The 12,553-nt window shown below is 53.7% G+C and overlaps 2 protein-coding genes across 2 annotated transcripts; both read left to right on the forward strand.

Annotated features, from left to right (window-relative positions):
* Positions 1-4,782: 4,782 nt before the first annotated feature.
* On the forward strand, positions 4,783-7,819 carry LOC149499930 (uncharacterized). The gene is given in 2 exon segments (XM_089737947.1): positions 4,783-7,713; positions 7,716-7,819. Coding segments are annotated over 2 exon segments (2,631 nt in total). The 5' UTR covers positions 4,783-5,186.
* Positions 7,820-7,832: 13 nt separating this feature from the next.
* On the forward strand, positions 7,833-11,147 carry LOC149499931 (uncharacterized). The gene has a single exon (XM_089738262.1). The coding sequence runs from the start codon at positions 7,833-7,835 to the stop codon at positions 11,145-11,147; it is 3,315 nt and encodes a 1,104-aa protein (XP_089594388.1).
* The last annotated feature ends 1,406 nt before the right edge of the window (positions 11,148-12,553 follow it).

The following is a 12,553-nucleotide window of genomic DNA, read 5'->3' on the forward strand; positions in this document are numbered from 1 at the left end:
AGAAACTACGCATTCTGTAAAGAAGCTAAAATATCTTCTAAGGATTATATAGTAACTAGGTTTTGCGTGGCTTTGAGGAGTCAAAAAGAAAAAGAAAAAAGATCCGTTCGGATTGCCGATAATCCCATTCTCACGGATCGTTTGGAAGCAGTGGGTCTGCGGAGGGACTTCGGTTCCCTCTGTGTACCGTATGTTCCATGCGGAGTGCTCTGAGGAATTGTTCGAGATGATACCGCCACCGGAATAGAGTTTGTCCATACTGCCTGGAGCCACTGCAGTCATCCACAGTGCATTTCCAGAGACCTTTTTTACCACGTACCATCCGGCTTTGAAATGAGCTCCCCTCCGCGGTGTTTCCCGAGCGCTATGACATATCCTTCTTCAAACGAGGCTTGTGAAGAGTACTTAACGGTAGGCGGCGGCTTGGCTCTGCTCCTCGCATTGCTGACGTCCATGGGCGACGGTAACCACTCACCATCAGGTGGGCCGTATGTTCGTCTGTCTATACGGTGATAAGGAAAAAAGAAAGCTATAATTGTAGTTCCTCGTACGAATAAGCTTTAAGCCACTGAGTTTCCCGCCGGATCTTCTCAGAGGGTCGCGATTCCGACCCGGTGGTAAATTCTGCGAAGCGCTGCTCTTGCTAGGGGCTAATGTTAGACCAGGTATTAAATTTGAGCCGTAAACTCCCAATAGGATACAGTATTTCTTGATTGTAATAGTCTGGCTTAGTCACAAAGCTAACAATGTAATGCATATTATATAGTACATTATTTTTTTGGGATGATGATGGTCAGTGGTTACCGTCGCTCACGAAGGCCAGTAAAGTCAGGGTCACTGTCGAGGTGCATATACAATTATTCGAGTTCATCTCCACTTCTAGTACAAGATTCATTTCTTTTTCGTCATTAGAGGTCATTTTTGCGACAAACCGTCTGACTCTGGTAGCTTACTGGTGGTAGGACCTCTTGGGTAGGTACCACCACCCTGCCTATTTCTGCCGTGAAGCAGTAATGCGTTTCGGTTTGAAGGGCGGGGCAGCCGTCGTAACTAGACCTTAGAACTCATATCTCAAGGTGGGTGGCGGCATTTACGTTGTAGATGTCTATGGGCTCCAGTAACAACTCAACACTAGGTGGGCTGTGAGCTCGTCCGCCCATCTAAGCAATAAAAAATAACGCAGTGGAACAGCTCCTAGCATTGTCAACGCCCAAGAACGATCATGTGGCCAATACAATGTGAAAGATAATTATCTCAAATTAACTCTATAGCACACTTAACGAACGAATCTCGGAATCTAAACAAACAGCATGCGGCTCGAGTGCCCATCGACCGCACGCCGGGCCCCTGCAAGGGAAGCGTGAAATAGGCCCACGAGCTCTCGACGTAGCCGGGCCACGCAATCTGACCACATGCCCATTTCTAAACTGAAAACAGTAGATTTCGTTTATTCATTACTGGCAACCCCGCCGCGAGGAATTGGCGCGAGATATAGGCGTCATAGGGACGAACGCCGCATCGAAATGTCGATATAAGTATATTTTTATTTTATTTTATTTTTATTGCTTAGATGGTTGGACGAGCTCACAGCCGACCTGGTGTTAAGTGGTTACTGGAGCCCATGGACATCTACAACGTAAATGCGGCAACCACATTGAGATATAAGTTCTAAGGTCTCAATTATAGTCAAGACGGCTGCCCCACCCTTCAAATCAAAACGCATTACTGCCTCACGGCAGAAATATGCAAGGTACCTACCCGCGCGGACTCACAAGAGGTCCTACCAGCAGTAATTACGGAAATTATAATTTTGCGGATTTTTTTTTTTTTATTACACGATGTTATTCCTTCACCGTGAAAGTCAATCGTGAACATTTGTCAAGTACGTATTTCATTAGAAAAATTGGTACTCGCCTGCGAGATTCGCACACCGGTGCATCGCTCAACACGAATGCACCGGACGTCTTATCCTTTAGGCCACGACGACTTACTAATACAATGTTGTGCAGTGAGGGTAGTTTGATTTTGTTTGTTTGTTTTATTATATAATCTCAAACAATCTCATAACAAACAAAAAACTTTGGTTATTTGAATGGAGTAAATTTAATAGAAGTTCAATTAAAAACATCGAACTGTTGATGCTGTTCGCGACGGACATAAATAAATGCAGTTAAATAGATATTGTTCACGACGGACATAGATAGTTTTAAAAGTAGATAGAAAATATAGTTATAGGTTGGCTGTAAAATAATAGAAAAATGTCCGTAACAAATAAATGAATAGTATGTTAAAATAAGTTGAAGAATAAATAGTTATAATAGGGAAATGTCCGTAAATAGTTAAATAGAGATATGTTCGCCAAGAACAGCGAAAATAAATAGACATCCAAATAAACGGATATGTTGTGAAATAATAAATGTGAATAGAGATAGTTAAAATAGGAAAATAGATATAAGTAAATTTGTAAATATTTGTTTGAAAATAAAGATTGGTCCTCGTGGTCTTTAATTTGGCGTGGGAACGCAGGAGCGAGTCACAATACGGGCAACTAATAGAGCGACTAGGCAAAACAATAGGCGAGCGAGGCGGCCGAGAGAACAATAGACGCCCACCGTGCTCGGACTCATAATAGCGCTGGCCGAGTGCGTGTGGGCGACCATAAATAAGGGGCCTACCTCGCTGCAAATTCCCCTGCAAAACCTCCCTCCCTCAATCGTGTCAGCAATGACACGATTGTTTAATTCCATTCTCCGGGTAGGACACTTCCCTGGAACTTGGAAACTGGGCAAGATTATCGTCTTGCCCAAACCCGGCAAGGACAGGAGAAAGCCCTCCAGTTACCGACCGATTACCTTGCTCTCGCACGTGGGCAAGTTGTTCGAGCGGCTGCTCCTGAGGAGAATATCGCCGTATATTCTCCTCAGGCCGGAGCAATTCGGCTTTAGAAGCGGCCACTCGACGACTCTGCAACTGACCCGTGTCCTGCATCACTTGGCGGACCGGCGAAACTCGGGCCAATACACGGTCGCGGTCCTTCTCGATATCGAGAAGGCCTTCGACCGTGTGTGGCACGAGGGGCTGGTCCACAAGCTGCGGGACGCGGGCCTACCGCACGCTCACGTGCGACTGCTCGGGTCGTATCTGGAGGGCAGAACCTTCTTTGTCGCGGTCGAGGGCGCACGGTCTTCCGTGCGTCCCATTACGGCCGGGGTTCCCCAGGGTAGTGTCCTATCACCTATCCTATACGCCCTCTACACCAATGACATCCCCACCCTGGAGGGTCACCTTCGGGCGTGGGAGGAGGACGTGAAGTTGGCCTTGTTCGCTGACGACTCGGCCTACTTCTCGTCCTCCCCGTTCCCCTCTGCAGCCATCATGAGGATGCAGAGGCTTTTGGACATACTGCCCCAGTGGCTGGACCGTTGGAGAGTCGCGGTCAATGTGGGAAAGACCGCGGCCTTACTCTACGGTCCGGTCCGTATCAGAGTCGTCCCAAAGAAACTCAGCCTCCGAGGTGTGAATGTCGAGTTCAGGACCACGGTCCGGTATCTCGGATGCGACATCGACCGCTCTTTGAGCATGGTCGCGCACGTCAACCGAGTCATCGGTCAGGCTCGCGCGGCCATGTTCTTATTGCGGCCGGTGTTTGCGTCCGGGCTTCCGACCAGGACCAGACTCGCCATTTACAAGACATACGTCCGTTCCCGCCTCACATACGCTGCTGTGGCCTGGTATCACCTGTTGTCGCCGTCCCAGCGATCTAGGTTGCAGGCCCAGCAGAGTCTTTCCCTCCGCATTATCGTCGGGGCCGGGCAGTACGTCAGAAATGACGTTATTGCCCGGGACCTAGGGGTGGAGTCGCTCGTGGAGTTCGTGACTAGGCTCGCCCGTAATATGTACGAGCGAGCCGAAAACGGGCCCCATGAGCATCTCCACAACATAGCCCCGCTGCACGCCAGACCACCGGATGGTACGGCGTTGCCGCGGGAGCTATTGGTACCCCCGACGATCGTTCGGAGATAAAGCTCCTCGCCGGCTGTGAGGCCGGGGAGGACCTATGAGCGCCCCTCTCGGAGCTGAGTTTCACCAGCCTCTAGTCCCACGCCTCTTGCCCGTTTGGCGGGTCCCCCGTAAGGGGACCGCGGCTGCACCCCGTAGGTGCAGCCTCATTTCCACGAGGGGCTTTGACCCCACCCCCCACCCCCTTTTGGGATGGGGTGTTCTTACCCGCTACAGTCCTCCCCCCCATCAATATTGTACAACGATGGGGAGAGGGGGAGAGGACTGTAGCGTGGAGTGCGGATTCGCTCTCTCCCCCATATTAGGTTAGTTAGGTTATGTTAGGTTAAGTTAGATTAGGATTAGTTTAGGTGTGACGGCGCGCGCTGTCCCGGCACTCCACGGAGTGCAGGAACGGCGCGCTGCCGCCACTTAGATATAAGTTAGATTAAGTTAGGTGTACTTTAGGCTAAGCTAGGATAAGTTAAAATTGTAAAAAAAACAAAAAAAAAATTATAAAAAAAAAAAAAAAAAAAAAAAAAAAAAAAAAAAAAAAAAAAAAATATATATATATATGGAGGAGAGCAGCAGCCGCCCCAGGAAGAAGGGAAGAAAGAAGAAAAGAAGAAAGGAAGAAAGGAAGAAGAAGAAAAGAAGAGAAGAGTGAAGAGACGAAGAAAGAAGCCGACCCCACTATCATCATCACGCCTGCCTGATAGTCCATCCAGCAGCGCATCACCCCTGTCTTATTAGGCAGGGAGTTACATGCCCGGGCAGAGGGGTTTCCCCGAGGCCCGCTCCGTGCCCCTGCAAAGGGATACGACGACCCTCCGACTGCAAATTCAGTTCGAGACAGCGAGCCGACGAGTCAAGACCTCTCCGGAAGAAGAGGAGAGCGCCAACCGAACAAGAAAAGACTCGCTCCTACGCCCTGCGCCGGTCAAGCCACGAGGACCGTGTGAACGCCATACTTGAAGCCTTCGTTATTTTCCTCGAACCAATCCCAGCACCCGTTCCGCGACAGCCACTGCGGCAATACTCGAGCCACCACGTTTCAACGAGTAAGAAGTCTAAAAATCACACGTGGTGGCCGAAACCTGAGCGGTGGCCGTCCGGAATATTGGTCCTTCGAGAGCCGGATTCATTTGAGGAAGATCGAAGAAAATTGAAGATTGAAGATTGAAGAAATGGTGCTCACACGGTCCGAGAAGATGAGGTCGTCACGCCTTGACCGGCCCGGCAACGAAGCTGTCTCGGGCTCAACTGTACAAGACGCACAGCAACGAGCTGTGACGGCCGCGCCGCGTTCGGGAGTGACGCAGGGACCGCCACCGTTGGCGGCAACCTCCTCCCAGTCAACCGCGCCGCGTTCGGGAGTGACGCAGGGACCGCCACCGATGGCGGTACCCTCCTCCCAAGTGGAAAAGTGTCCGGGAGTGCCGCGGGGCTCACAAGCGATGCCCCCCTCCCGCCAAATATTGCCTACGCAATACTCGCCGGCGTCGCCAACGGGACCGAACAGCGGGGTCTGTCGTCAAGTGGTCAGACCTCCCAGCACCGCGACACCGGCAACAACTTCAGGCGACGCAGCAACGGAGAGCGTCGTATCCGCGAGCCAGAACAGAAAAGAGTCAGCGCTCACGGCCAATTCAATAGTACACGGGTCCCACATCACGGACGCCGCTGCCAAAATCTCGACGACAGAAGAAGGCTCCACACTCCGCGACGGGATGGCGCCACCAGTACGAGGATCTTCAAGAAAGTCGAGTCAACAGTCACAACGGCTGTTGCTTATGGCGCGCCTCAAAGAAGAGCATCTCCGCGCCAAGGAAGAACAAGCCCGACTCCAAGCAGAGCTCGCCGCCGCCCGCATCTCAACATTAGAAGCCGAAGCGCTCGTTGAAGAGGAGGAAGATGCGCGCACAACACTCACGGAGGACGAGAACGAGCAATCACAGCGCATCGATACATGGCTCAGTCAGCAACGATCGATCGCGCTACAGGGAGTCGAAGAAACAGTAATGCAGCCAACACACGGATCACCAGCCACCATCGAGCAACCGCAACTGGAACTTCCCGCACCAACAGAACAGCTGAAGCTACCGGCCCCTGCCGCGGCACCGATTGCCGTACCTGTCGCACCGAAGAGCGACATCGCCGAACTAGCAGCTGCCATCGCGACGGCCGCCCGCCAAGCCAGGCCCGGACCATCGCATCGGTACTACGGGGAGCTTCCAGTGTACAGTGGATCGCATCAAGAATGGCTCTCCTTCAAGGTCGCCTACGCCGAATCAGCGGACAGCTTCAGCGCCGCAGAGAACACTGCGAGACTTCGGCGTACGTTGAGAGGAAGAGCAAGAGAAGCGGTCGAAAACTTGTTGCTGCATTACACCGAGCCCGCCGAGATCATGCGGACTCTAGAATCGCGCTTCGGACGTCCAGAAGCAATCGCCGCAACGGAGCTGGAACGACTGCGCGCGCTGCCACGCTGCACGGACACACCGAGGGACATCTGCGTATTCGCGAATAAGGTGAACAACGTCGTCGCCGCTCTGAGGGCCCTCGACCGCGTACATTATATGTACAACCCGGAGCTCACCAACATCACATCAGAGAAGCTGCCGTCCACTCTACGCCACCGCTGGTTCGAATTCTCAGCGACTCAACCGGCGGGAGAACCGGACCTCGTCAAGCTGTCGCGCTTCCTGCAACGCGAGGCGGACCTGTGCAGCCCATACGCACAGCCGGAGCCAGAGACGAGAGTGGAGAACACCAGCGGTCGGCGGAAGATGGTGAACATGCCTCAGAGGACGCACACCACGCAAGCGAAGGAAGAGAGGAAATGCGCAGCATGTCAGAAGCCGGGGCACATCCCACAAGATTGTCCCGAATTCAAGAGAGCAGCCGTCAGCGAGCGCTGGGATACGGCGAAGCGCGAGAATTTGTGTTTCCGGTGCCTACGGTTCCGGTCCCGGGGACACGTATGCAAAAAGAAGAAGTGCGGCGTCGACAGCTGTGAACGCACGCACCACGAGCTGCTGCATAAGAAGCCAGCATGGCAGAAACCGAAGGAAAAAGAAGAGGCGGTCACTTCGACGTGGGCCGCAAGGAGTGCGACAGCCTACCTAAAGATGGCGCCAATTACTGTTATCGGACCGGCGGGAGAAACAGATACATGGGCCCTGCTGGACGACGGGTCAACGATCTCGCTGATTGACGAAGACTTCGCGAGACGAGTGGGCGCCAAAGGACCGATCGAACCCCTCTTCATCACTGCCATCGGCGACAATAAGATAGACGCAACACGCTCACGACGCGTCCCGCTGAAGCTATGCGGACGCACGGGGGAACCGCAAGAACTGAATCTACGGACAGTCAACGGCTTAAAATTAACACCACAGCGACTGAACGTCGAAGTCCTCGCGTCGTGCCATCACCTCACCGACCTCCGCCATCACTTCAAAACGAGCTACGCCTCGCCGAAGATACTGATCGGCCAAGACAACTGGCACCTGCTGGTGACGGAGGAGATGCGGACGGGACGACGCGATCAACCAGTGGCGTCTCGTACTCCGCTCGGGTGGGTCGTGCACGGAGCACACCCGGGAGGCAAGAGACAGCGCGTCAACTTCGTGGCACACGCGACGACGGCCGACGCGAACATGGACGAAGCCCTCAGGCACTACTTCGCGATCGAGGGACTCACCGTCGCCGCCAAGACGCCGAAGAATGACCCAGACGAGCGCGCGCTGAAGATCCTGCGAGAGACCACTCAACAGCGACCCGACGGCCGCTACGAGACCGCACTGCTGTGGCGTGAGGAGGGCCTGAAGATGCCCAATAATTTTGAAGCCGCACTGAATCGCCTGACGTCCGTAGAGAAGAAACTGGAGAAGGATCCAAATTTGAAAGAGCGCTACAAGCAACAAATGGACGCACTGGTAGCGAAAGGATACGCCGAAGTAGCTCCGTCAACGGGGACGAAGGACCGAACCTGGTACCTGCCACACTTCGGCGTAACACATCCCATGAAGCCGGACAAGATTCGCATCGTGCACGATGCCGCTGCGAAGACCAGGGGGAAGAGCCTTAACGACTTCCTGCTCACCGGCCCGGACCTGCTGCAGTCGCTGCCCGGAGTGATGATGCGCTTCAGGCAGCACGCCGTCGCAGTCTCAGCGGACATCACAGAGATGTTCATGCAAATAGGCGTCCGAAGCAAGGACCGCGACGCGCTCCGGTACTTGTGGAGGGAGGACCCTTCACAGGAGCCTACAGAGTACCGGATGAAATCTATAATCTTTGGCGCGACAAGCTCACCCGCGACCGCCATCTACGTGAAGAACGCCAACGCGGAGAAGTACCGACTGCAGTACCCGGACGCCGCCGACGCAATCGTACGCAACCACTATATGGACGATTACCTGGGAAGTTACCGGACAAGCGAAGACGCGATCAGGATCGCAAATGAGGTGAGGGCAGTACACCGGCAAGGCCATTTCGAGTTACGCAAATGGACCTCGAACAACGAGGAGGTACGGTGCCACATCACCGACGAGGCCCCACCTACAAGTGTGACGCTGTCCGATGGAACGGAAATAGAACGAGTACTAGGCCTGGTGTGGAGACCTGCTGAAGACGTCCTCGCCTTCAATCTGGACATGGCGCGAATCCCAAAGGAAGTCTTGGAGAGCAGCGCGCCTACGAAGAGACAGGCTCTGCGAATAATGATGTCCGTCTACGATCCCCAAGGCATCGCATCACCAGTCACTGTCGGAGCGAAGAAGATCCTGCAAGAAACGTGGCGCCGAGGGGCGGCGTGGGACTCCCCCCTCGATGAAGACCTCTGCGCGATGTGGAGAGAGTGGATCGACCACTTAAGACGCCTGCGCGACGTCTCAGTGCCGCGCTGCTATCCCGGCTACTCAGACGCCGCCAACCTCCAGCTCCACACATACGTAGACGCCAGTGAGTCCGCCTACGCCGCCGCGTTATACTGGCGCGCCGAAATGCCCGACGGGGAGATCAGGACCTCCCTCGTACTCGCCAAAGCCCGAGTCGCGCCCTTGAAACTCACCTCGATACCGCGCCTCGAGCTACAAGCTGCCGTGATGGGCAGCCGCATGGCCGCGGCTGTCACAGAGGAACACGACAGAAAACCAGACGCGAGAGTGTTCTGGACAGACAGCGCCACCGTACTGACCTGGCTACGAACGGGGTCGAGGTCGTATCGACCGTTCGTCGCTCACCGCATTGCAGCGATAGAAGAGGACAGCACTGTGGAGGAATGGCGCTGGGTCCCCACGAAGGAAAATGTCGCCGACGACGCCACTAGAGAACTACCCGTCGGCTTTGAAAGAAACCACCGCTGGTTCATAGGCCCGGAATACCTAAGACGGCATCCGGATGATTGGCCCGTACAACGGACTGCAAAAAGGGCAGAAGAGACGGGCGAAGAGAAGTGTGCAACGCTCGCCGTGAGCAGAGAGAGCCTCGGCGAAGCGATCCCGGACCCAAGACGCTTCTCCAAGTGGGAGAAGTACCTGCGTACAACGGGGCGAATACTGCAATTCGTCGACCTATGCCGCAGAAGTCGCGAGCGCACTCATTACAAGAGGACCAGACGGAACCCGCGTTCGGACCCGACGTGGGAGAAGAATAGAAAAAAGACGACTTCGAAGACCCCGCTGAACACACCGCGGACGCCAGAGCAAGCAGTCATTCAATGGAAGACTTTAGACGCCGACACGCTTCGACGCGCCGAGACACTCATTTGGCAACAGAGCCAGCGGGCGGCCTTCGAGGAAGAGATTTTGACGCTCCAACGAGGGAAACAAGTATCCCCAGCGAGCCGACTGCGAAACTTGTCCGTAACTTACACGGACGGGATATTGAGAATAAACGGACGCATCGGCAACATAGAGGGAACTGACGTCATCACCTCGCCTCTCGTGCTAGACGGATCCCGACGCGAAACGAGACTCATGATAGACTTCATTCATAGAAAGATGCACCACGCCGGAACCGAAGCTACGATCGCCGAGTGCCGACAGTCGTACTGGGTCTTACGCCTACGCCCAGTGACACGGAGCGTAATCCACAACTGCCTTCCGTGTCGTATCCGCAAGGACACACCACCGCGTCCAGCCACGGGCGATCACCCACCGAGCAGACTGGCACACCATCGGCGACCATTTACATACGTGGGCCTCGATTACTTCGGGCCCTATCAAGTTACCACCGGCAGAAGCACCCAGAAGCACTACGTGGCCATCTTCACATGTCTCACTACGCGTGCGGTACATTTAGAACCGGCAGCGAGCCTCAGCACGGACTCAGCGGTGATGGCACTCCGACGCATGATCGCGCGCCGGGGAGCCCCGACGGAAATATGGAGCGACAACGGCACCAACTTACGAGGTGCCGACAAGGAGCTGCGCCAAGCTATGGACAAAGCGACTGAGCATGAAGCGAGCTTAAGACTTATCCAATGGCGCTTCATCCCACCGGGCGCGCCTTTCATGGGCGGCGCCTGGGAGAGAATGGTGCGGGCGGTAAAGGCCGCGCTCTCGGCCACGGAACAGCCGAGGCACCCGACGCCCGAAACATTTCATACTCTGCTAGCTGAAGCAGAATTCACCGTGAACAGCCGACCTCTCACTCACGTATCGGTGAGCGCCGACGATCCCGACCCTCTGACACCGAACCACTTCCTGTTGGGAGGCCCGGCGCGAGTCCCCGTGCCGGGCAAGTTTGACGACGCCGACCTCATAGGGCGCGCACACTGGCGCGCAGCTCAACGTCTGGCAGATGTGTTCTGGAGTCGCTGGCTCCGGGAGTACCTGCCCGACCTGCAGAACCGGCGGGAGCCCCACGGCCGCGGGCCCGCTCTGAAGATAGGCGACGTCGTGATAATAGCAGACGGAACGCTCCCACGGAACACCTGGCCACGTGGGATCATCCAGGAGGTTTACCCGGGGGCCGACGGCATCACTCGAGTGGTCGACGTGCGCACCGCCGGCGGTATCCTGCGACGCCCGGCGAAGAAGATTATCGTGCTGCCCACGATGACCGCCGCTCACCAAGGAGGATGCAGCGACGTGAACGACGCTGCACGGCGGGAGGATGTTCGCGACGGACATAAATAAATGCAGTTAAATAGATATTGTTCACGACGGACATAGATAGTTTTAAAAGTAGATAGAAAATATAGTTATAGGTTGGCTGTAAAATAATAGAAAAATGTCCGTAACAAATAAATGAATAGTATGTTAAAATAAGTTGAAGAATAAATAGTTATAATAGGGAAATGTCCGTAAATAGTTAAATAGAGATATGTTCGCCAAGAACAGCGAAAATAAATAGACATCCAAATAAACGGATATGTTGTGAAATAATAAATGTGAATAGAGATAGTTAAAATAGGAAAATAGATATAAGTAAATTTGTAAATATTTGTTTGAAAATAAAGATTGGTCCTCGTGGTCTTTAATTTGGCGTGGGAACGCAGGAGCGAGTCACAATACGGGCAACTAATAGAGCGACTAGGCAAAACAATAGGCGAGCGAGGCGGCCGAGAGAACAATAGACGCCCACCGTGCTCGGACTCATAATAGCGCTGGCCGAGTGCGTGTGGGCGACCATAAATAAGGGGCCTACCTCGCTGCAAATTCAGTTCGAGACAGCGAGCCGACGAGTCAAGACCTCTCCGGAAGAAGAGGAGAGCGCCAACCGAACAAGAAAAGACTCGCTCCTACGCCCTGCGCCGGTCAAGCCACGAGGACCGTGTGAACGCCATACTTGAAGCCTTCGTTATTTTCCCCGAACCAATCCCAGCACCCGTTCCGCGACAGCCACTGCGGCAATACTCGAGCCACCACGTTTCAACGAGTAAGAAGTCTAAAAATCACACGTGGTGGCCGAAACCTGAGCGGTGGCCGTCCGGAATAGATGCTGATACCAAATAAAACGCATCTTTAATTACAAACATAAATGTCGCGTGTTAGCGATATGTCGCTTAAGCCAAATAACGATTTACCCTTCGATATATAGACTTAGAATGCAGATTTGTCAGTTCGTGTCCTTAAATTTGTTGTATGTTACATGGAGAGTGCTCTAAGGAATTGTTCGAGATGATACCGTCATCTCGTTTTTACCATCGCACCGCCCGCCACCGGAGTAGAGTTCATCCGTACTACCTGGAGCCACTGCGGTCATCCACAGTGCGTTTCCAGAGATCTTTTTTGCCACGTACCATCCGGCTATGGAATGAGCTCCCCTCCACGGTGTTTCCCGAGCGCTATGGCATGTCCTACTTCAAACGAGGCTTGTGGAGAGTATTAAGCGGTAGGCAGCGGCTTGGCTCTGCTCCTGGCATTGCTGTAGTCCATGGGCGATGGTAACCACTCACCATCAGGTGGGCCGTGTGCTCGTCTGCCTACAAGACCAATATTTTTTTTTATTTCAAACTTACGTATATATATAAGCCGATCAAAGTGTTTGTGTAATAAAAATGTCAGCATTCTAAGTCCAATCGCAATCAGATCTGTGATTT

Source organism: Bombyx mandarina, chromosome 24 (genome assembly GCF_030267445.1).
Source record: "Bombyx mandarina strain Sakado chromosome 24, ASM3026744v2".
Taxonomy (NCBI): Eukaryota; Metazoa; Arthropoda; class Insecta; order Lepidoptera; family Bombycidae; genus Bombyx; species Bombyx mandarina.